The sequence below is a fragment of the Pagrus major genome, chromosome 21 (assembly GCF_040436345.1).
Source record: "Pagrus major chromosome 21, Pma_NU_1.0".
Lineage (NCBI taxonomy): Eukaryota > Metazoa > Chordata > Actinopteri > Spariformes > Sparidae > Pagrus > Pagrus major.
Genome location: NC_133235.1, coordinates 25,412,192 through 25,434,909, shown reverse-complemented (window position 1 = coordinate 25,434,909; position 22,718 = coordinate 25,412,192). Strand labels below are relative to the sequence as shown.

General features: G+C 42.2%; 2 protein-coding genes across 2 annotated transcripts; both read right to left on the bottom strand.

Moving 5' to 3' along the window:
• Window positions 1-3,313: 3,313 nt before the first annotated feature.
• On the bottom strand, window positions 3,314-10,313 carry fndc7a (fibronectin type III domain containing 7a). Its single transcript, XM_073492029.1, has 13 exons — window positions 10,257-10,313; window positions 9,752-9,770; window positions 9,274-9,531; window positions 7,520-7,780; window positions 6,693-6,950; window positions 5,836-6,090; window positions 5,308-5,562; window positions 4,876-5,133; window positions 4,424-4,681; window positions 4,045-4,299; window positions 3,688-3,951; window positions 3,522-3,551; window positions 3,314-3,345 (listed from the first exon to the last, which is right to left on the bottom strand). The coding sequence occupies exons 1-13, from the start codon at window positions 10,311-10,313 to the stop codon at window positions 3,314-3,316; spliced, it is 2,460 nt and encodes an 819-aa protein (XP_073348130.1).
• Window positions 10,314-14,877: 4,564 nt separating this feature from the next.
• On the bottom strand, window positions 14,878-22,409 carry LOC141017068 (uncharacterized). The gene is made up of 21 exons (XM_073491687.1): window positions 22,193-22,409; window positions 20,823-21,991; window positions 20,613-20,687; window positions 20,365-20,428; window positions 19,574-19,722; window positions 19,441-19,500; window positions 19,208-19,341; window positions 18,912-19,104; window positions 18,440-18,606; window positions 17,985-18,143; window positions 17,567-17,717; window positions 17,309-17,403; window positions 17,004-17,203; window positions 16,798-16,924; window positions 16,526-16,699; window positions 16,226-16,332; window positions 15,971-16,093; window positions 15,751-15,855; window positions 15,427-15,541; window positions 15,137-15,305; window positions 14,878-15,048 (listed from the first exon to the last, which is right to left on the bottom strand). The coding sequence occupies exons 1-21, from the start codon at window positions 22,407-22,409 to the stop codon at window positions 14,878-14,880; spliced, it is 3,924 nt and encodes a 1,307-aa protein (XP_073347788.1).
• Window positions 22,410-22,718: the final 309 nt, after the last annotated feature.

Sequence of the window (22,718 nt, the reverse complement as noted above, 5' to 3'; positions counted from 1 at the left end):
GGGGAAAAATAGGAAAACAACGAAGATTCTTCAGCAGCACCATCAAGTTTGTGGTTTTAGATAAAATGCAACTACTGTTGGATTGATTACCACAAAATGCTCCATAAGTTCATATCTCCCTCAGGAGGATTTTTTGTATTATTTATTTACATTTTTTCACATAGGGTGTTTGTCCTATACTTTGGTTTAACTGACGTCCTCATCAGCTGCAGCTGTACTTCGTATTTACTGCTAATTAGCAAGTATGATGAAAACATTTTCAACATACTTGCTAAACATTAGTTTGTTAACATTGTCACTGTGAGCTTGTTGTCATGCTCGTGTTAGCCTTTAGCTTAGTGTCTATTCTGTACTGTCAGTCGTCTAAGTACAGCCTGACAGAGCTGCTAGCATGGCTGTTTTCTTATCCACTGTATCATCTTCTACATAATAGTTTATGATAGTTGAATGTTTTTTTTATCCAGATTCTGATACAAGTTTTCCAATGAGTGATGCAGGGGGAAAACATTTACTTTAAAAAAAAATGTTATTCATTTTAATTTATGAGTTTTGGTTCAAACATACTGTAATTTTTATATCAATGTCCATACATTGCTTTGTAAATACTGTATCTGAATATGGTCATGCTAATAAAGCCCATTAGATGTTGGCAGCAACAGTGAGTTGTAATAAACTGATTTTCTCAGTAAGTAAAATTCTGCTCTACCTCGTTCTTCTGAAGTCTCACATAAAAGGACATCTGTTAAAGAAAATGGGAGTCTTGGAGACACTCAGTTATTTTCTATGTGTATGTATTATAGTGTGCTAAACTCAAAACCTTTGATCCACACCAAAGATTACGAATTTAAAAGATGTAAGCAAGCAAATCATTAATTTGTAATTTACAGAATTCAGTAACAAGCAGCCTGAAAGTGTTTCTCTCCTCTTTTTTAAAGAGGTTGTCAGTCAGCTAAGTAAACCAACGAGCCTGATTGACAACCCCCTGAAATGTGTAATACGTGCAGAAAGCTCAAGCAGAGACACTTTGGTCAGTTGTACCTCTTTTAAGGTGAGTGAAAGTCCATAACAGCCCTATTTGAGGAAGTTTCGCTGATGGATTTCTTTCTGGATTATTTTTGGAGGACTGATATAGCTCATGTATCCAACCTCTCACACCTGAACAAAACATCTCCTCTTCATAAAGAAAACCCAAAGCAATGTGATTGACAGCACACAGTGTCGTAATGTTAAAACGATGTGCTTTATTATTGTTGTCGTCTGTCAACTGAGAGAAAAACATAATCCAATGAAAGCAGAGTTAACATTGAATCTATCTCCAGCAATCCGATCAGACGTATCATCCACTGGACTTGCCATGCATGACTCCAGGCTAACGTGATGGATACCTGCTGCCCCACTTTTTAACCCTTTTCTGGGTCACCAACCAGTTTTACAACCCAGACACATCATACAGTACAGCCGCCGTATGGAGGTCCTCTACTTGGGGGAAGTCCTAAAAACATTTTTTTTTAAATCCATTTTGTCTTTGACTGTCTATAATACACATTTGTTTGGAGGTGTCACTGTAAAGTCTCAATTTCTGCCACGATTTCCTCTTTACTAGATGTTATTACATGTTGAGGTTACATCAAATCTCATTACAAAAGGGCAACTGTATTAATCAAACACAACAAATTGCAGAGCAGGGAGTAAAACAACATGCAGCCTACTGTAAAAAGAAATATTTCATAGAGAATAGAAGCATATTTTTCAAATACATTGGATAAATGCAACAGTTGTTTATTTAAAAGCCCTCTTTTATCCATCACACTGTTTAAATGTAATGTTTTAGTTTGGTTTTTTTTATATTTCATTAGCAGAAACAGTTTGTCAGCTTTTCCTGCAAACAGCAGTAACAATAAATCAGTGACATTCCTAAACAAGAGTGATATTTCATCTGGGTATATTCTTCACAGTTGCCGTTGGTGTTTACAGTTTTCTGTCCATATTGGGTGGTGGTGGTGGTGACGAGGGATGTTTCCTGTAGGGCAGAGAAAATGATCAGTCTGGAGTTGGTGGGAAGAAAAGGTTATTAAAATATCTCATCATAGCTTCAGTGCTGATTCATCTGACTCAGTAAGTGGGGAAAAACACTTTCTTTATGAAGTGAGAGCAAGGTATGAATCATTGATAACTTGATATTTAACGAATCGTCTGGACTGTATAGTTGATAATGATGAGTCACTTGAGAACAGACTGGGAGATATTACATTAATTAATCATTAGGTCATGATTAATTCATAAATATCTGTATTTCAACATACTGACCACTTTCTTCATGAGCTGTTCGAGCACAAACTATTGATAACTCATTAAATACTAATTACTTAACCATTAGTTACTCTTGTTATGCCCCGATATATATCGAGCAGCTGGATCAAAGAAGCAGGATGAAAGTGAGGCCTGCGGCAGCAGGCTTTCTATTTTTAAAGAATAATTATATATATTTGATGTGAATATAATGATTTGTTGAGAATCCTGCTGTCTTGATTGTGTCTGATTGTTATTAAGGAACTACTTGTAAACTCCCAGGACAAACTCAGTAGCTACTTTTCATAATTATGAAGTGATGAGGGACTACTGAGTAACTAATGATGAAGTAATAAGTAATACACAAGTCCTCACTAGTTTCAATCATTATCTAATGGTTCATTAATACAGTATCTCCCAGTTTAGTTTATAGTCCTTGAATCACAGTTAATTAACAATTCATTAAATATCAGGTCGCCCCTTTTTCATTCCTTACTTCCTCAGTAACCACTCACATTTGTGTGTACCTTATTGTGAAGTGTTACCTGACACTTTATATGCAAAAAGCAGAATACACCTTTGTCATACTGAGTCACGCTCTGTTAAATATCTATCACCTTACATCCACTCATCACAGACACAATAAAAGGTCTGTGTCACGTTCCTACTGCAGCCCTCACTCTGCATTTACCTGAGTCACGTTCCCTCATTTGTCCCCCCCGTGTTTTATAGACGGACACGAGATGTCCCAGAGGTAAAGACAGACAAAGATCAGCCTCACATGTGCTTGTCCGTGGTCTGTTTCTGCTTTTCTTCTACTCAAATATTCACACCTATTTTTCTACCGGTGCACGACAGGCACAGACAATTTATTCCTTCTTGTGATGCTGTCACAAGATACCCTTCAAACTGTGGTTTTGCACAATGGATGCAACCTGTGAAAGCTTATATCAATTCACAATCACAAAATTCTGTAAGGTAAGTTTGTCAGTCAGAGGACTGAATAATAATAAACTTACCACACTTAATCCAAACTTCGTCTTCCACGATGGATTACTGGAGAAAGAGAGATTAGAGATTTCAGAAACAAAGTGATTTTGAGTAGATTCCAGAATATCGAAATATAAATGATGTATCGTGACGTAGTATAAAAATATATATGATATGTGTATCAATCTTCTCATCTGATTCTTAACAAAATGCAAATAAATGTAAGTTTAGACGATACTCACCCATGCCAGTATTACTACCATGGCAGTGAACTGAGAATATGACAAAAATTAACACATTAATGCAGCTGTTACCACAAATCACACACAAATGAATTATTAAGAACTAATGAAGTGAGCGATATGAATGATTTCAGAGTATACACATATCTTGCCCATTGTGACTCACCTAAGTACGTCCTGGGTTGACAGAAGCTCACTTTGATCCCATCCTGTCCCACTGGTGCCACCACCACTCGGTAGACGTCCCCACATTTTTCCTCCTCGATGTCGCAGTATCTGCTGCCGGCAGCTGCGTTACAGGTGTAGTTGGCTCCTGTCCCGTACAGATCTACCGTGTGGTTATGGATCTGAGGGCCCAAAGAGCGCCAGTGCACCCTGAGAGTGTTGTTGGCCCTGCGGTAGAGCTTGATGTTTGTTGGACAACAGGGACCTATGAGAAAAGAGTTTTTGAGAAGCAGAGTTAGTTCAGGATCGTACTGGTGTTTTTGTTTCTGTTTCTGCATGTGTATGCATTTGTCCTCACTGGATGAGAATCCACGATATTTGCACTCTGACATGTGTCCCGTGCTGCTGATGGCCTCCAGGTTGACGCTGTAGTTGGTGCCACAGGTGATGCATCCCATCAGGCAGTGGGTGTCCAGGGTGTGGCACTTGGCATGTCCGCGCGGGGACATCAGGGTGGTGATGTAGGAGCGGGCGCCGCCGCCAGGTGACCAGGTCACGTTGGTCATGGCCTGGGTGACCTGGGTCACGTGCACTGACATGGGGCAGCAGGGACCTACAGGTGTGTATAATGAGAATGATTTGACTGATGCTGCATTTTATTTTAATTTGTGGGATAACTAAAAAGGACAGAACATGCTTTACATGTTGTGGGCTATGTAACCAACAACCAGTCATACCTGTTTCCAAAGGTTTACTGTACCCAGGCAGACTTCTCCCCACAGTTGTAGTAGCCACTGCAATGACCTCATAGGTTGAACCGCAGGGAAGCTGTGTGAGTTCACAGGAGCCGTTTCTCGAATGGCAAGTGTGTGTGTCATGGCGCCCAGTTGCCTTGATGGTATAATTTGTGTTGGGGGTGTTGGGGGTGGTGAAGAGGACTCTGTATGTGGAGTTGCTGATCTGCGTCATATTCAGGATCTCTGGAGCACACGGAGCTGCAGGAGGACAGACAAAAATAAATATGTTGATGAAGTACTGATATATTAAAGGGGCTCTGCTGAACTTTTGTGTTGTGGTGCTTGTATAGACCCCCTTTAAGAAGCCCCTCTGCTTTTGTGTGTGTGGAAAAGTGTGTATTTATGATGCAAAATGTTTCCCTCATGTGTTTTAAAAATAGCCCCATCAGTACCTGTCCCATGTGTGGTTGCCGTGCAGGTTCGGTTGCATCCTCGTAAGTCGCTGCAAGGTGTGACGGTCACAGAGTAAGCCGTGTTGCACATCAGATCTGACAGCGCACACACTGGCGCTGTGTCGTTACAGTGGATGACATCGTCAGTCTGAGCTGCCGTTGTCTCGTACAGCTCGGCCCCTTTGACCGGCGTCCACATGATCTCCAGGGTCTCTGTAGACACCAGGTTTATGGTCACATCCTGTGGGCAACAAGGAACTGGGGGGAGAGGAGGTGAGGAGATAGAAAGTTGAAAGAAAATTGTAAGTCGCTACAAAATTATAACAAACATTTTGACTCGTCATATCAGAAAAGTAATAGGTGTAACTCTGCTCCAAAGCCATGAAAGCCATGCTGATGTCTAACAATGGCATTGTTGAGTATGAAACTAACTGGTGGTGTAGTTGCGCACGTGGGAGTAAGGGCTGGAGCCGGCCTGGTTGTAGGGGAAGACGGTGGTGAGGTAAGTGTAGCCACACATGCAGAAAAAAGGGCACGTGGTTTCAGTGGTGTTACAGGAGTCCTCCATCCCGTCGTCCCTCTTGATGAAAGCCATGTAGTACTCCACCAGTGGCACCTCATCCCACACCACTGAGCAGTTGCCTGGGTTGGGCTCCGTCACCCAGATTTGCTCTGGGAGACATGGATCTGTTGGAGAAAGGGTGAGGAAAAAATAAGAATGGTCATCACTTGTTGAAGAAAAAGTGAGACATTTTGGGAAAATATGCTCAGTTGCTTTCTTGCCGAGAGTCAGCCGAGATGATTGATACCACTTTCACGTCCATAGGATAAATTTAAAGCTAGAGATAGCAGACAGTTAGCTTGGCTTAGCTTAGCTTAGCGTAAAGACTTCAACTTTACTCTTAGCAAGAAAGCAAATGAGTGTATTAAACATGTATGATTTGTGTGTGACATCCTCACATGTAATGTAGTCTTCTGATGTGGAGGGGCTGCTGGGACCAGCCCTGTTAAAGGCTGTGACAGTGATGGAGAGGTTCTGGCCACACTCCACAGGTGAGATGAAACAGTAACTTTGACCTGTTGAACTACAGTTCTGGCCGTTACTAGTCCAGGCAATGTAGCTCTCGGCCCCTTGCACTAGCCCCCAGTATACTGACAGAGCAAGAGACCGACCCTGAGTCAATTGGACGTGGGTCACATCGGGACTTATAGGACCTGGAAATGAAACCAGAAGGGAATGAGTGACCAGACTGGAAAAACCCTCGACAGAAAATAAATGACTTGAGACTCGACTTAGATTTGGAAGTGAAAGACTTGTGACTTGACCTGAGACATGATGACTCAAACGACTTGTCGGTGTTTATTTGATGTTTTCAGTTGAGTTTGTTGTTGTCTGGCTGTCGGTACTTAGCTCTTTTGTTTGGTTATATTAATTTAACTGAATCCCCAATGAACAAATTAAACTCTTTGTCCTACTCTTTGAACATTTTGGATAAATTGACTTGACTTGCCCAAGAAAAAATTGTTTGGGACTTGCTTGAGTCACATGTCAGGATATTACAATAGCAGGAGACTATTCTGCCATCACTGTAGTCTTAACGTTTGCTTAAAAATCATAGCTAACTTTTCCAATATTCTTGAGCACACTATAACATGTCTTATAATCTGACACTAAACATGTTTAAGACGCCATTGTTGACATTAATATAGTCTTCTAAGGGCCTTTTTACTAATGTTTATTACAAGGACCTTTATATTATCCGTTACAGTTTGGGATGGTTGTGGGTTTTTCTATCAAACGTTCTCGTCGTGCTTACGTGTGATCTGGCAGACAGTGAGGTCGTCTCCAGCTCGGCCCTCAGAGTCCCAGGCCGTGCCCTTGATACAGTAGGTAGTGCCTGCCTCGAGGTCATCAAAGGTCACCATGGTGTCACTGGTGTTCATCTTGTGGCGGGAGCTGGAGCCCTCCCTGATGATGCAGAGCGTGTAGAGGACGGCGTGCTCCACCGAGGGCCAGGTCACGAGGATGGTGTTGTTGTTCGGGGAGGTGGTGTTCAACTCGGGTGGCATCACCACTTCAGACAGGTGCAGAGAGATGGTAATAAGGGATAATGAGAACAATTTAAAATGGACAAACACACAGATTTCTTATCTCTACTTTCTCCCTCACCATTTTTTTGTAAGAGGTGTGAAATGGAAACAATTTCTTTGTGATTATGTTACATTCAGTTCTGCTTCAGGAAGGGAGACAACCCAGTTCTCATGGTTTTGCTTTTCATATTATGAGAATAGTCTAGTGGGGAGGCATGGATACAGTTACCACCTTCCTGTGAAGAGTAGAGACTCTGTGACAATGGGCGGTGAAATGACATGCCGCTATGACCGGCGGAGTGAGATAACAAACTATTGTCCTACAGGAACAACAGCCGGGCTACATTTCACTCTTCATACACATGTTGAATAAACTGCTTCAAATGTGTCTCAACAAGTGAAAGTGGACTGGAAGGTTATTATTCCATTTTTTAGATAATCAGTAATGATATGATCAAAAATATGTAGTATGAATCTTCTATCACGGTTTGAAATGCTGAAGCCACAGTGTGAAGTGTGTGCAGGACTCAGGTGTAAGACAGTTTGTCCGTACCTGTCCTGGCCTGGATGGGCAACGAGGGCTGGCTCCTCCCCCCAGAGTTGACGGACATGGCGCTCAGCCTGTAGTCTGTGTAGGGCTGGAGCTGCACCACCGTGCCCGGGGAGCCGCTCACCATGGTCTCAGAGAAGAAACCACCGCTCACCGACTGTGCCCTCAGGATGTAGCTGGTTGCCCCGGAAACCTCTGTGAACTCCACGGTGACGCTGTTGCTGAGTTTGGAGTAGGCCTTTTCAATGCTGGGGACCTCAGGGGCTGATGGACACATCAGTCAGATAACAAAATACAATGCTTTTAGGTGGTGGGATGTAACATTTACTATAATACTGTACTCAACTACAATTTTGAAGTATTTCTATTTTTCTTCAGTAGCTTCTCCTCAAACTATTTCTACTCAAGATTCAAGTAAAATCTTTTGGAAAACATGTTTCTTTTAGCCTGCGACTCGCACAGATTACTGCTTTCATGCTCAGACCCCTCCTTATTGGACCTCAGCTCCCAACGGCTCCCACATAACTCAAACTCGCTTCTACTCTATTACATTTAATAAAAACATATTGCACTTTTCTACATTTATTTGCAGGATATGGCCATCATTTATTAAATATAATCACATATTTTATTTTAGTCCCAAAATATGAGAAGATCTGATAAATTATAAGTTTCCTTTTTGATGAATTGTTTTGTTCTGAGGCGGCTTCGGCTCAGGAGGTTGAGCTGTCGCCCACCAATTGGAAGGTTGGTGGTTTGATTCCAGGCCCCTGCTGTCCACATGTCGCACTATCCTTGGGCAAGATACTGAACCCCAAATTGCTCTTGGCGGTTCATCCATCAGTGTCCTGATGAGCAGGTGGCACCTTTCATGGTAGCCTCTGTCACCAGTGTATGGATGTGTGTGTGAATGGGTGAATGCTCACTTGTGTTGGAAAGCGCTTTGAGTGGTCGCTAAGACGAGGACGGTGCTATATAAGCACAGTCCATTTACCAGTTAAACTTTAGTAGTACTAAAAATTAGTTTGTTTTGTCTGATCGGGAGTCCAAAACCCAAAGATGTGCAGGTTGTGATGATATAAAACAAAGAAAAGGAACCAGAGGATTGTTGCCATTTTATTAGAGAATTATGATTTATCGATTACAGAAATAGTCGCAGATTAATTTTCTGCCAATCGTTTTAGCTGTAAATATATGAGGCATTCCTTTACAGATTAGCTCACTCAGCTGAAATGATAAAATGATGCTTCCATGTCGGTGCATCACTGATATTAGTCAAATAATATCTTAAAATTGAGTGACACTGATGTGAAGTGATGAATTGTACTTTTACTTTTGATGCATTAAAGGTTAAAAGGTTTATTTACTAGTCATTATGACAACAAAATGAATTTTAAGTCCCTTTATGCTACACAAGAAAAAGAGAAGAACCTTTAGCTGATAATACTGAAGTGTTTTTACGCAAAATAACACAGTCATTTGAAAAATAAAGACATTTCCACCATGAATTGATGTTGAAAGGGCACAAAATGGTGCATAAAAAATCACCAGAATGCAGGAAATGAAGTGTTGGACGCCTAAAATTTTCTGTGGGGGTCCCCCTGCTCGTCCCCCTTGATGGTGAAGTAAAACGTACCCTCTCGTGTAAAGGACTGGAAAAATGTCTTTGTCTGTCAAGTGCTGCCAAATTTCTGAATCTGACTAACCACCAGGAGTCCATTTACTCTCCTTTACCCCTCCTTGCTGCTGTCACTGACCTGTTGTCTCCTCTGTCTTTGCACTGCTGAGGACATTGAACGCATTGTCCATGGCCTCTAGCTGCATGGTGTACACTGTGTTGGGCGACAGGGAGTTGACTGAGCCCATCACGGTGTTGCCACCGAACTGAGCGAAGACGGATCGTTCCGGAGAGTTCTTGGGTGTTGCTATGATCTTGTAGGAGCTGGCACCAGTGTGGTCGCTCCACCGCACCGTCATACTCTTAGATGTGACTGCGAACACTGACAGAGTGATGTCTGGTGGAGATAGAGAAGAAAACAGTGATGGGTACAATCAGCATTTTCTATTCTTGTCAAAAAAATTGCCTGATGTCATTAAAATATGGAAATTTGTATTATTACAGAACAGAAGTTTAATCTGCATTTTTTTTATTTCAAATTAAAGGTTGTTGAACAGTATTTCAGTTTGGGATGATTATAAAATATGTTAAGTCACATGTAAAAGAATCTAATTTACCATTTTCAGCAGCACAAATCTGAAAATCACAAAACATAACAAGTTAATGAATGAAACAAAGAAATAACTTGATCATAAATGCAATATTTTCAAGACAAAGGACATCATTCCAAGGGTAGGAGGCTGTCGGTATTTCACATTATATCCTGAGGCAAATTATGCCCTGTATCATGTTCTCGGAGCATGAGAGGCAGCAGGCTGCACATTACCTTCACTCAACACAGATTTCAGGACTGGTCAGTGCAGGTATTTCTTTCAGGTCGGAATGAATTTGTCTATTGAGCTAAGGTTGGGCACGCCACACGCACTTGTTGAAAGCAGTGACACTCAAAAGAGCCTGTGTTCATGTATTTCCTCTCTCTACACACTGCTGTTGTTTATCTGGATATTTGAAATATGCATCACATCAAAGATAGGACAACATGGCAAACTACAGAAAATGCTATTTGTTGTGCGTTTGTGTTGAAATATTAAAGTGTGCATTGAGAAAATGATCACTTCTTACCTCAGTGAAGGTCAATAAAAGCAAAAGTTTCAGCATCTTTAACTGTGTTCCTCCCATGTCCTCTTCTTGCCTGGAGGCGATATGTGTGATGCTGTTTCTCAAAATGACTTCAGGGAAGACGCTCAGGCTTAAATTTGTCTTTTTCTCTCTCCCCTCTCTCTCTCACTCTCACTCACTCCCTCCCTCTCTGTCTTTTTTTCAGATGAAATGACAGGTTCGTTATTGTTTCAGCAAATACCAAAGAGCCCAAAGGCTGTAACTCCTCCCCCTCGGGGCTGTTTGGGTGTCCTATCAGGGCGAGGCAAGGAAGCTCACCTTCGTGAGATGAGGATGTAGATAAAGCAATTGTGTTGCAGACTTTTTTAACTTTTTGTTTTTACATCCATGTCTTATAAAATACACTGATGATGCAAACTGTTTCCTGTCTTGTAGTCTGAATGTTGTTGCATTTAAAGAAACATTGTTAACATCCCATTTGAGAAATATGCAGCCTTATATCTTGAGGCAGAGTGACAAGTGATGGCCTACTTCTGTCGCTTTTGTGGAAAGATGTTTTATGACTCGGTTAACAATATTTGATTTCTCCTGGATTCCACACCCGTGATAACTTGTGAAAGTTGAAACCTCTTTCTTTGTAAAGCGATTCATCATGTTGTCCTCGATTTGTCAGTGCTCGCAGAAAGCTATCAACAACACTTAAAGCTTTATGATTTCATATTTATATACAGTATACTATGGTTATGTATATCATCTGCAAGACATTTGCTTTCAATGTAAGAAAAAACATCTAGTTGTTTTAACTTAAAAATCTTAAGTTGACTGAATCTGAGAAGACAAGTTGAGGTAATTTTGAAATGATTCAAAACAAATAAACTTTTCTATTCAGATTAAGATGATATCAATTCAGTTATACTTCAACCCTGCAGTTCAGTTCACATATAATTCTCTTGTTAAGTCAACACAATCTTTCACTTTCTTTCAACTGGAGATCCAAAGCTGAAAATACTGCATCTACAGTTCAGCCTACCTAAAATATCTAGTTGACCTGACTCAGTTATCAGAGCTGCTTCTTTTCAGCATTGGTGCAGAGACAAAACCACTCCCAGTAAATCTGATAAAAGTGCGAGGAGATAAAGACTGAATTTTATACCAACCTTCAACATGGTGAGCAATATTTTCATTATTGTACAAGTAAACAACCGTGACTTATCTCAAAATGTTGCGTATTAAAGACACACAGCAAGTTTCTATCGCATAACTGTGATTGTGAAAGATGTTTACTAATGTTCTAATAAAAAATATACATTTTCCATTTAATCAACTTGAAATAAATAAAACTTAAATTTATGTTAAGTTAAACAGAAAAGATGATTTGATGATTTGATCATTTTGTTGGTCGGCTAATCAGCCCATTCGTTAGTTATGTCTGTTGTTAAAGGTGCAGTATGTAGTTTTGGGGAAGAAATTCTAATCAGAAGAGAAAGATCTTCATCGACTGATTTTTTTTATGCCTAAACAAACTAAATAAACAAACCCTCTTTGTTTTCATTGCTGAATAAACAAACTGACCTTAAAGGACAACACAGTTTCATACAGTTTTAATTTGTTTATATGTGGCGGACCCTGCAACCTTTCTAGCTTCTGGACACTTGACTACTGGCTCTTCTACAGAAGTGATTGAATACTCCTGCCTTAGGGAGTATAATTATAAATTTTCTCCTCATGTGGATAAATTCATCTGCTTCAGAGTCAACTGAGGGAAGGACTACTATAATATCATTTCTTTTCCCTGGTGGCCGAGCGTCTACGTCAGGTGTGTATTATGAAGACGAGCTGGGAGGATCCCTGAGGTTCGGCGCTGGACAAACTCTATTGTGCATAAAAGGCAAAAGGAGAGAGCTGATCCAACTGAACTTCACACGCATGAGACAATCACTGCTTTCAAACTGTTTAAGGAACAAAGAGTGACAGTGTCAGATTCCCCAAATCACCAGTTTAAGTGTTTATAGGATACTTCAGTGTGCGGTAAATGATACTGACAATGATGTTTATCGCCAGGTTAGGACAAGTTGGATGAGGCGTATCCTAAAAGGATAAAGGAAGACTTTTTTGGTGTGTCTTACAACTACAGTCACATTTTCACATGTTCTTTGAAGCAGTTTGGACAAAATCCACAGTCCTTGTTGTGTGCAGAAATATATTGAAGGCTCATCTGAAGTTAATATGAGGCTTCAGCAGTCTGAGTTCATTAAATCAGACTACTGATAGTCGCTTTAGGGCTAAATTCCCTTTTTGTGTTTCTCTAGACAGCTTCTGTGATCAGATGTGCCAGATGGTTAAAATGCAAAGAGGGAATTTCTGACTAAATAGGCTGTAATTTTGGTAGAAGCCAACTTGATGCCTCATTACCTTCAGATAAACACTGGAACACAATTTTTGCAGAAAATGAGGACTGTGGATTTTCCGTCCTATTACATACATTGAAAGCACATTAGGAGAAGATCTTTTAACCTCCAGTTTGAACCAGACCAGAAGGCAAAAACCTATTCAATGTACAAGTGTTGTTTCCTGTGGTGTGATGAGTTTAATGAACACTATGAGCTCATGAAGTCCTCCACATCTTCCATCTGGGTCGCCTCTCTGGGCTCTTAAGTGAAGCAACTGGCAAAACTAACATATAATTGCGATAAAACTTCATCAATACTGGAGAATTTCCCTCTAAAGGTCTTCAGAGAGTCCTTGTGTCCTGTTTAATAAAGACGAACTCTCCTCTGTAAAGGAGAAGCTCCTGAAAAAATCCCCAAGATATTGAGTTTTAATAAAGGCTCCTTTAACTCCTTTGAAGAGAGAAACTGAATGTTGGGAAGGACCACAACACCGAGACCCCTCCTTCATGACTAATACACGGCGGAAATCATAAAATCATAAAAAGATATTCCTATAACTGAGAAAGAGGAGGAAGAGGAAGAGGTGAAATAGCAACAGTTTTCCACATGTCTTGCTTTCAGTACCTGTTCGGTACTGAATTAACATGAGTCGCTGAAACTGGCTGGTGTGTTTTAATGTGAGAGATTTAATGCGCTGGCTGCTTCACTCTGAGCAGTCTGTGCTGTTGACGCCTGCAGGTTAGTGAATTTTATCTGTCCCTTGAACAATCAGAGGGGACAGTTCAGGTATGTTGTTTAGACACATCTCCTTTCCTGATACCCGTCTTAGAAGAAACAGTGAAAGTCGATACCCAACAACAAAAAGTGAACGGGGCCCGGCACCCAGCAGGCGACGGCGGCGACAAAGCCACGCAACAGAAACTCAGTAAGGAGACACTGTGTCAGCAGCACCCACAGGCCAGCAGGACGGGCATTAGAGGCGTCAAATGAGGGAATTAGCGAAGAGGACAAAAGTTGATACTCATCGAACTAAAGGCAGAGAGGGACTTACCTGAAATGTAATATTAACAATCTGACCTAGTTTTAATTTGATTTCACTTTATCTCCTCACCCTGTGGCTGCCTGAGTGTATGTGATAGCTGACAGGTTGGAGGCAGGTGGAATACAAAGGAGAACAAAAGGATTAGATGACACTGACATGGAGCATTGTGTAAAGATAAAGTTTATGTTTATTGATTTAATGCTGAGTGACACGACTGTGTGACTGATGTCGCCCACTGAAGGACACATCTGGATCATTTCGTTCCTCCTTTTGAGCTTTCAGTACCACAAACATTACAGATGAAAAATAAATGGGGGTCTGAGTGAAACATTGAACTGTATTGATGTGATTTTGGCCTTATATCGAAAAAATCGCGTCAGAAAGTGAGTTTGCCCATTATAGTTCATGTAAGGTATTATTTTGGTCACATTTCACACTACAGCTGCAATGATTAGTCAATTAATCGATTAGTTAATCTCAAGAAAACTAATCGCCGACTAGTTTTACAAACGATTAATCATCTGTTATTTGTCATAAACTGGTTCCAGCTTCTCACATGGAAGGATTTGCTGCTTTTTCTTTGTCAAGTATGATTATATATAAATATATATATATATATATATATATATATATTATTACTTTGGCAGGGGCACCCCCAGAATTTTTATTGGGGAGCCAAAAGGGGTCAATGGGGGGGTGAAACAATTATATCTGAATAAGCTTTTAGTAAGAATTTTCTCACTTTTTTTGACATTCGATGGACTAAACAATTTCTCAATTAATTATGAAAATAATCAGCATAATTATCGACAATGAAAATAATCATTAGTTGCAGCCTTAGTCTGCACACATTTCAGGAACAAATTGGGACACTTGAAGATTAAAGGGGCCAAAAGACATAATATCAAAATGTAAAGACGTTCAATTTAAACTAGATCCTGTTTACCAATAAAAAATATGAATTTGCTATAAGAATTCCCCAAACCTAACAATATACAGGTGAGGTTATAAAATCCAAATTTTTATTTTTACATTGTGATTCCAGGCTTTTCAGTGTATTATAAATATACAACCATGTACAAAAGCAATAACTTAAGACAAACAGGTCCATAAATAACTCATCCGATCAAGATATATTCTTCATATGCATCAGGTTTCAGATTGATGATTTAACTTATCTGTACCCTGCTTGTTATAACATCTGGTGTTTCCTGCCCCCTAGTGGCTGTGAGCTGTGTAGCTTCCTGTGGAGTTGAGCCTTGACCAGATCAGCTGACAGTCTCTTTGCCATTCTGTCTGTGGTCCTCTTCATGTTTCGAGCCATCTCAATAGCCTGATCTAGAGTCCTGTTCATTTCTTCCTCCTAGAAAAACAGTAGTTAACCTTCCAATTATGTCACATTAACATCAAATTGATTCTGAGCAGCAGAAAAGCACGTGGACAGATCTCACCTTGCTCCCTCTGCGTCTGCCTGTCCTGCTGCCGGTCTTTAAGGGCACTGATACAGGTGAAAGTGTCCGCTGGAAGTACACATTACTGGGCAGGAGCGCCGAGTCCGACTGGGTGGAGCGTTTCCTGTGATGGGAGGAGGGCTGCAGCGGTGGCTCCCTCACTTTATAACTGGATATGAGATCAGACAGCGAGACAGATGAAGAATGACTCCACTGTGACAGAACTATCTCATGATAAATATCTGCCGGCTGTCAGTGAGTGATGTGTTTGTGCCATCAGCTGTGTTCACCTGGCAGGCAGGCTGCTGGAGGAGCCGTAGCCGACCTGGAGGAGAGGCCTCTGAAGAGATGGAGAGGAGAAAACAGACCATCTCCCCCTGGAGTGAAGACTCTCCATGAAGGCTGCTGACCGCAGAGACATGGGAAGCACAATAGTATGAACACTAATAAAACATAATACTGAAACACACCCTGGTTTTTAGTTTTAAAGACCGTTTTATAACGATGGCGGGGACAGCCTGCCTGTTTGTGTCGAGGCCGTAACATGAAGCAGTAGACACAGAAAAGTATAAACCTAAAAATAAGCACAATACGAGACCCTTAAAAACACTTACTCTGTGGTCTCTGCCTGGCATGGCTGTCAGAAGCCTCCTTTTTCCCCTTTAAAACCAAGTTTGTCAGACCAGAGTTGTTTTTCACTGATCCATCTCTGTCTGACCCTGATGGAGTGTAAGACACATACATATAATATCCCCAGGTAAATGATATACATAAAAATCATTTCAGACACAATTAGGCTGTTTACATAATGTGAAAAATGGCTTGGGCTCTGACCTCTGTTGGACTGCAGTGCCCCGTGAAGTTTATATTGAAACTCAGGCACTCTCCTGCTCCCTACAGGCGAATCGCTCAACTGCATCATGCTCTCAGAGCCGGCTGTGTCACCGCTGTCTGTACCTGAAGAGCAAATGTCCCAAACCGGAGTACAGAGGATGGAGGGAATATGAGCACGCACATATATATATAGTTACAGATGGAGAGACATTGGTTTTCTGCAATCTGCTCGTGTGTGTTGTGGTGGACTACTACCTTTGCTCTTGCTGGGGTCCATGTCTGTAGAGATCCAGTCCTCTGTCTTCACCTGACTGGAGCTGAGATCGCTCACATTCTTACTGCTCCCCGATGGCTTCCACACACTGGAGGTTAGAATAAAAAATATAATACAAATAATAATGACTAACAATGAATAATAGTGTCTTTCACCTCGAATGTTAGGATATTACGATTAGGTAAACCCTATGAACCAAATGTCACTTCAGTACACCCCAATAATGCCCATTATGCTTCTATTCCTCCACTATTACAAGCCTTGCAAGATCAGCTTCCCACCTGTTGCAGGCTGGCCTGTGATGGCTCCGCCCTCTGGTTTTAGACCTGCGCTCCTGTCTGTATTTGGAGGTGAGATAGTCCATCTTCTGTGCTAGGTGAGGCAGCTGGACCAAGCCATCCTCGAGGTCCTTCTTCAGCCTGGACACCTCCGACTGCAAGGCCAGGATCGCCTCACTAAACACAAACGAATGCAGATATGCAGAAGATGACGCTTAAATCTTTATGTACACTGGTGAACCCCCAACACTGATTGCTCCGTAGCATATACTGACCTATTACAGGAGCAAGAATACAGCGGGCTGCCTCTCTCTTCTCCATCCATGGTGGTGCTGAGTACAGGTTCAGATACGTGGTGATGGAGCCGGGAAGGCGTGGTGCGTTCAGATCCTGTTCGATCAGTGGTGAAGAAGCGTTCATCACTTCAGTATTAACCAAAGATGAAACAATAAGAGACTTTCTTTAGGACTGATTTGCTCACCCTGCAGCCTGACTGAAGGCTCCTTAGTGGTGCTCTCCACCCATCGCTCCACTGCCGCTGCTGCACCACAGGACTGTGTTTGGACAGACGGGTGGGGACTGGCCCACCGCTGGCTGGTGATGCTGGCTGAATGGATGGCTGTCTCCAGGTTGGAGCAGGAGCCCTCACTGCTACTTAAAGCATCATTCTGGGACTGCACGCTGCAGATAGGAAGTTCAAGCTTTAGTTAGTCACTATCTACTGAAGCTCATTTTATTAATGACTTCAGAAAGTATTTTATTGTTGCTGTTTATATAGATTTGTACCTTTCTGTGAGCAGATTTGGTTGAGATGCTCCAGAACCTGATTGGTTCAAGTAAGAGCTCCCAAATCCACTGTCTGTCTCTGGGCTCACAATCCTCTGCAACCCAGAAAAAAAAGGGACAATTCACCACTAAACCAAACATTTTCCCTCTTACCTGCAGTGCTATTTATCCAGTTAGATTGTTTTGGTGTGAGAAAAATACATTTGAAAAACTCAAAACATCAGTAACCAGCTATTATCTGTGCCTGACCTGTGATACAGAGGAGGTGTTGAGAGGAGGCTCTGAGAGGCTGAGGGTGTCTGGGTCTCTGGGTGCATCAGAGGAAGAGGAGACCTCCACAGCCAGACTCACACAATCACCCAGATCACATTCACCCACTGGGTTCAGGACACTATCCGGGGTGCTACGACTGCAGCAACAACAACAAGTGAGATATTTCAACATTTAGAGGCTGTAAGTTGAAATGAGGGGAATTAAGGGAGTATTTTTAACAGCACATGCACAGTACATGCTTGCTGGATTTACAATAAAAAACAGTGTGCAAAAGTAGCTCACTTACACTGCGACAGGATTACAAGCAGGATTACTAGTATGAACCATGCATTATTTAAGAGAACCCACAAGCCAATCGAGTCAGTTACATCTTTTATATGGACTTTAACATCACCACACTGACCTGTCGGGTGTCTGCTGCGTCTGTCTCGAGGATGACCTGGCTCCACTCAAGTATGCGAGGATGTTACTGTGATCTATCGCCTCCGACAAGACGGAGTTGGTCTCCTCTTCAGCCTCAGCTGCCTGGATGTCCTGTCCCTCCAGAGAGCCCTGTGAGCTCCTGAACCAGGACAGAGAAGAGAACAGAGACTCAAACACTCGGTGGAATCGAACACCAACACCTGACACACTATCTGCTCCACAGGAAGGCTGAGAACGTGCCTATTGTTTGAGCACAAACACACACGCAAGCACCACTCTGAACATCAGTAGATGGACAGAACAGTGACAGTGAAACACGCATATTTATATTCACGTATCATATTTAGGATAACTAGTTTCATTTTTTCTGCATATACACTTACATTTAAGTGTATAAAGGAAATATTACTGGAGCTTTCAGAATATTTTAAGTACTTTGAAAGGCAGCTGCTGTGGCCAGTACGCTTCAGTGAAGAGTCAGTTGTTATGAGTTGACCACTTTGCTGTAATCCATCATCTCCATGGACCTCACTGGCCTCATCAACCTCTTCTTTCCGTGACTCTGTCTTATAACCCACAGTGGAAAATCCTGCACATGGTCCCTGAAACATGAGACCCAGTCAGATAATTTGCAGTTAGTGTAATATTACACACACACACACACACACACACACGTGCATCCGGGCTGGAGTATGTAAAATGAGTCATTGTGACTGTATCATAATGTTAATGTCAACGTTCTGACTGGACAAAAAAACTCAAAAACTAAACTAAAAACTTAAAATAAACACAGACAAGTAAGTAGAGTCGTCATGTCTCAGTCAAGTCGAGTCCCGAGTCTCTGACTTCAAAGTCCAAGTCGAGTCTCGTGTCAGTGAGGCAGTGAGTGTGTCAGAGAGGTGATTACCTGGTGCAGGGATGGTGGAGGTGAGGGTGTGGGCATGCAGAGAGGACTGGGCTTCACGTGCAGCGCCTCCTTCGTGTGTGTGGGAGTGGAGGATGACTGGGGCGGAGAAATCTGCGCACACACGTTTCTGTCTATCATCTCCTTTATGTCCTCAAGGTGCATCCCTATCCTGAATATGTCTCCCTCCACCAGCCTGCACACGTTTCAACACACGCACACACATAAAGATGCATGAATGGATGCATTAACGTGACGCTGACACATTCACACAGGTACAAAAGCGAGGTCACTTTCACCTGTTTGGGTCGAAGGTGCCGGTGTTCCTGGACAGGCCCATGTAGTTTTGCATCTCCAGAGCTCGGTGCTCTTCCTTCTTACTGATGTATTTTCTCTCCAGCTGGTCCTGAGCCTCCATCATGCTCCTCAGCATCTGACAATGGACACATTTTACATTATGCACATGCAGAAGAAAAAGGGGAAACTACACTGCTCTTAAAAATGACAGAAAGAAGAAGTAAACACTCCTCACCATCTGCTGTTCTGCTGTGCTCACTGACATGCTGCCGACACTCAATTTGAATTCTTCCACCTGAGCAGAAGAAGAAGGTTAATAAATTATTTTAAGATTCTGTTGCTTAGTAATGGCTAATCTTCACACTTACCGTCCGCATGAACTGGCTGATGATGTCTCTCAGCTCAGCAGTCATTCTTTCACCATCACTGGGACCCTCCTCAGGCTGGCTGGAGGAAGCTGTGTTCACCTCTTTAATGTTGCTCTGAGGGCCTGGTTCTACTTTTTCATTGCAGTTTTCTGAAAAAACAAAGCAAGTATGAGTGATACACGCAAGAAAAGGCTGGATAGAAGTCTCTGATAAACTTCTGCATCTACGTCTCATCTACCAAACATGTACAGATAAGGGGATGAAAGGATTATTTCATTTTAAAACTTGTATGTTGAAGTAAACATGTGTGTAACGCTGTGATCCCACCCTCTCACTGACGTTACGGAGTGGCTGTGAGACAGACACCATTCACCCTATTACAAGACACTGTACCATCAAAATGATTTTGAGGCTGTTATTTTAAGGTAAAAAAGTTACATAATGTTGCTTTAAGTATATGTCAATTCTCCAGTCCACAGTGGTGGAAGAAGTACACTGATCCTCATGGATGGAATGAAACTAAGTACATTTTCTCGAGTACTGCACTTAAGGACAATTTTGAGGGACTTCACTTGAGTATTTCTATTTTCTGCTACTTTATATTTCCCCTCCACTAGATTTAGATGTTGTTTTCACATAATTAAAGTGCTCCAAAAGGAAAAAGAAAAGATGTTTGTGTTTCCACAAGATTGTCATCTGACTCCACACGTCTCTATGGCAACCTTCACTGTGTAAATTGCAGGTAGCGAAGCAAAGCGCTGACCTGTCATAATATCAGGTGTCAGACGTACCTGACGGGGGAACGTGAGGAGCAAAGGATTCAAGATGGCTTCCCTCGACTGCAGGTAAGTTACCCTGATCATCATCATCATCATCATCATCATCATCATCATCATCATCATCGTCGTCGTCATCGCTCTCAAAACAAAGCATCAGATCTGAGGGCTGAGCCTGTGAAAAAAGATCCATACATGTGAAGCTTGAATTGAAAATATGACTCTGACATTATAGCTGATTAAGGAAACATGTTTTTACTTACGTTGGTTCCAAGTCTCATTTGATCTATAAGGTTCTCTGCCTCAGCATATTTGGTTAATAATTTATCATATTCAGCCTGAAGAAAAATGGAACGAGACAAACGTTGTAGTCACATGTCTTATACAACACTCATATTTGTTAATGTTTGAGGAAATGAAACCAAAATGCGTAGCTACGAGTGCACTGAGAGTAAAATCTGAATGTTTTCTACCTGCAGGTGATCCACCAGAGCTGGAGGAGTCTTGACCTCGTCTTTGAACACATATGGCTTCTCTGATGGTTGGATTGAATCCTCCAGGACTCTGCTGATCAAATCTAGCATCCCTGGAGAGGACTGTGCTCTGTGCATGCTGCTGGGACTCTGGGGAACAGGTTTGGCAGGTCCACTTGGAGTTTTCGGTATTTTTACCTTGGGGGCGACCTTGGAGAAATCGGGGCGCGGGTAATGGACTTGGCCTTGGCCATACTTCATCTCGCTGAAGGACCTGGTGCGCACAAGCGGGACTCTCTGAGCCTGATCGTCCTCTTCGGTCTGTTCCTGCTCTGCCACATCTACATCACTACCTCCCCCACTGCTTTGTTTGGATTCCACACTTGCAGAGCTGGATGTAACGCTGTCAGCAGAGGTGACTTTATCAATTTTCCTCTCTACTTCTTCCTCTAAACTTGAATTTTTAGATTCAGTATTACTCTTTCCATCAGTCCTGCCAGAGCCGAAGCTCTCAGAATTAACCTCAGATTTACATGCAGGGCTCTCTGGGTGGTGACCATTAATTTTTGAGCTGTTGTGTGTTGGAGCCAAGCTCAAAACAGTGTCATCCACGCTCTCCAGCAGGGAGACCTCTGGCAGGGTCTCTGCCTCGATCAGCCTGCCTGACCGCAGCAACTCCTCCTGGGAAAAGTGTCGCAGCAACAACTGGTTAATGTCTGCAGGAGGACAGGGGCATGATGGGGCAACCTCAATAAAGTCGCCCTTTTTGGTGTTGGCATCCTCTTGCGACAAAGCTGCTGGTTTCTCAACAGAAACCAGGGCTTCAATAACATCATCTCTATTTATTATATTACATTCAACCAAACCAGGAAGATCTGGACTTGCATGAACAGTTTCTCTCCCATCAGAGCTCATGTTGCTCTCAGATTCAGCTCTCTGGTTGAAGTAGAGGCTCCCAAGGTCACGGTCATAAGGTAGGTCGTCCTGATCCTCGTCGCTCGTGTCCTGCCCCAGGTCCTCAAACCTCTGGTTCAAAGGCGGCTCATCCTGCATGGTGTTCGGTCTTCTGGCAGACACGTGCAATAAGCTGTTCTTGCTCTCTACCACTCTTTCACTCTGACTGCTGACATTACTGGACTCCGAGGAGGTGACGTCCAAACCTGACAGCTCTGAGCACTCTGTTAATTACAGAACAACATTAAAACCAAATTAGAGGGTTTTTATAGATTTAAGCCTTGTTTGTGCACATACTTGGTCAATAAAGCTGATTCTGATCCTGATATGTGTTTTAACACTGCACAGAATGATTTGACCATCCATAACAAGCTGCTTCAACATCCACGAAAACATCAAAAATAAACAGCGGTGACTCCAGGACTTACCACTGAGATGGATGCTGGCCTCGGAGGCAGCAGACTCCGCCTGGGACAGATGTAAAGCTAGAGAATTCTCAAAATCACTCAAGTGGAGACTTTCATCCTCACTCAGGTCCACAAAGATGCTCTGCTGAATGCACTTCTCCCAGAGCACAGTGGGCTTGTCCTCTCCCTGAACATCCTCGTCTGAGTCCTCCGATTCTGCCTCCATGGACCCTTTGTCTGTAGCAGAAAGTGTCACTTCACCTGTGTGAAGACAGGGGGTAAGGAAGGAGCATGGAGCACCTGTTCATCACTTAGCAACGCAACTTGTGAGCTGACAACATTGGATCAAAATGTGCTAAGCTGTCAATTATTTAACAATCAATGCATTGTGTGGGAAGTGGTTTGCGTGACATAAGTTCGCAAGGTGTTTGTGTGGAGGTTACGATAAAAGTCCTGCTTTTTAAATCTTAGTAAGATAAAAAAGTAAGGCTGCAACTAACTATTATATTCAGTGTTGATTAATCTGTTGACAATT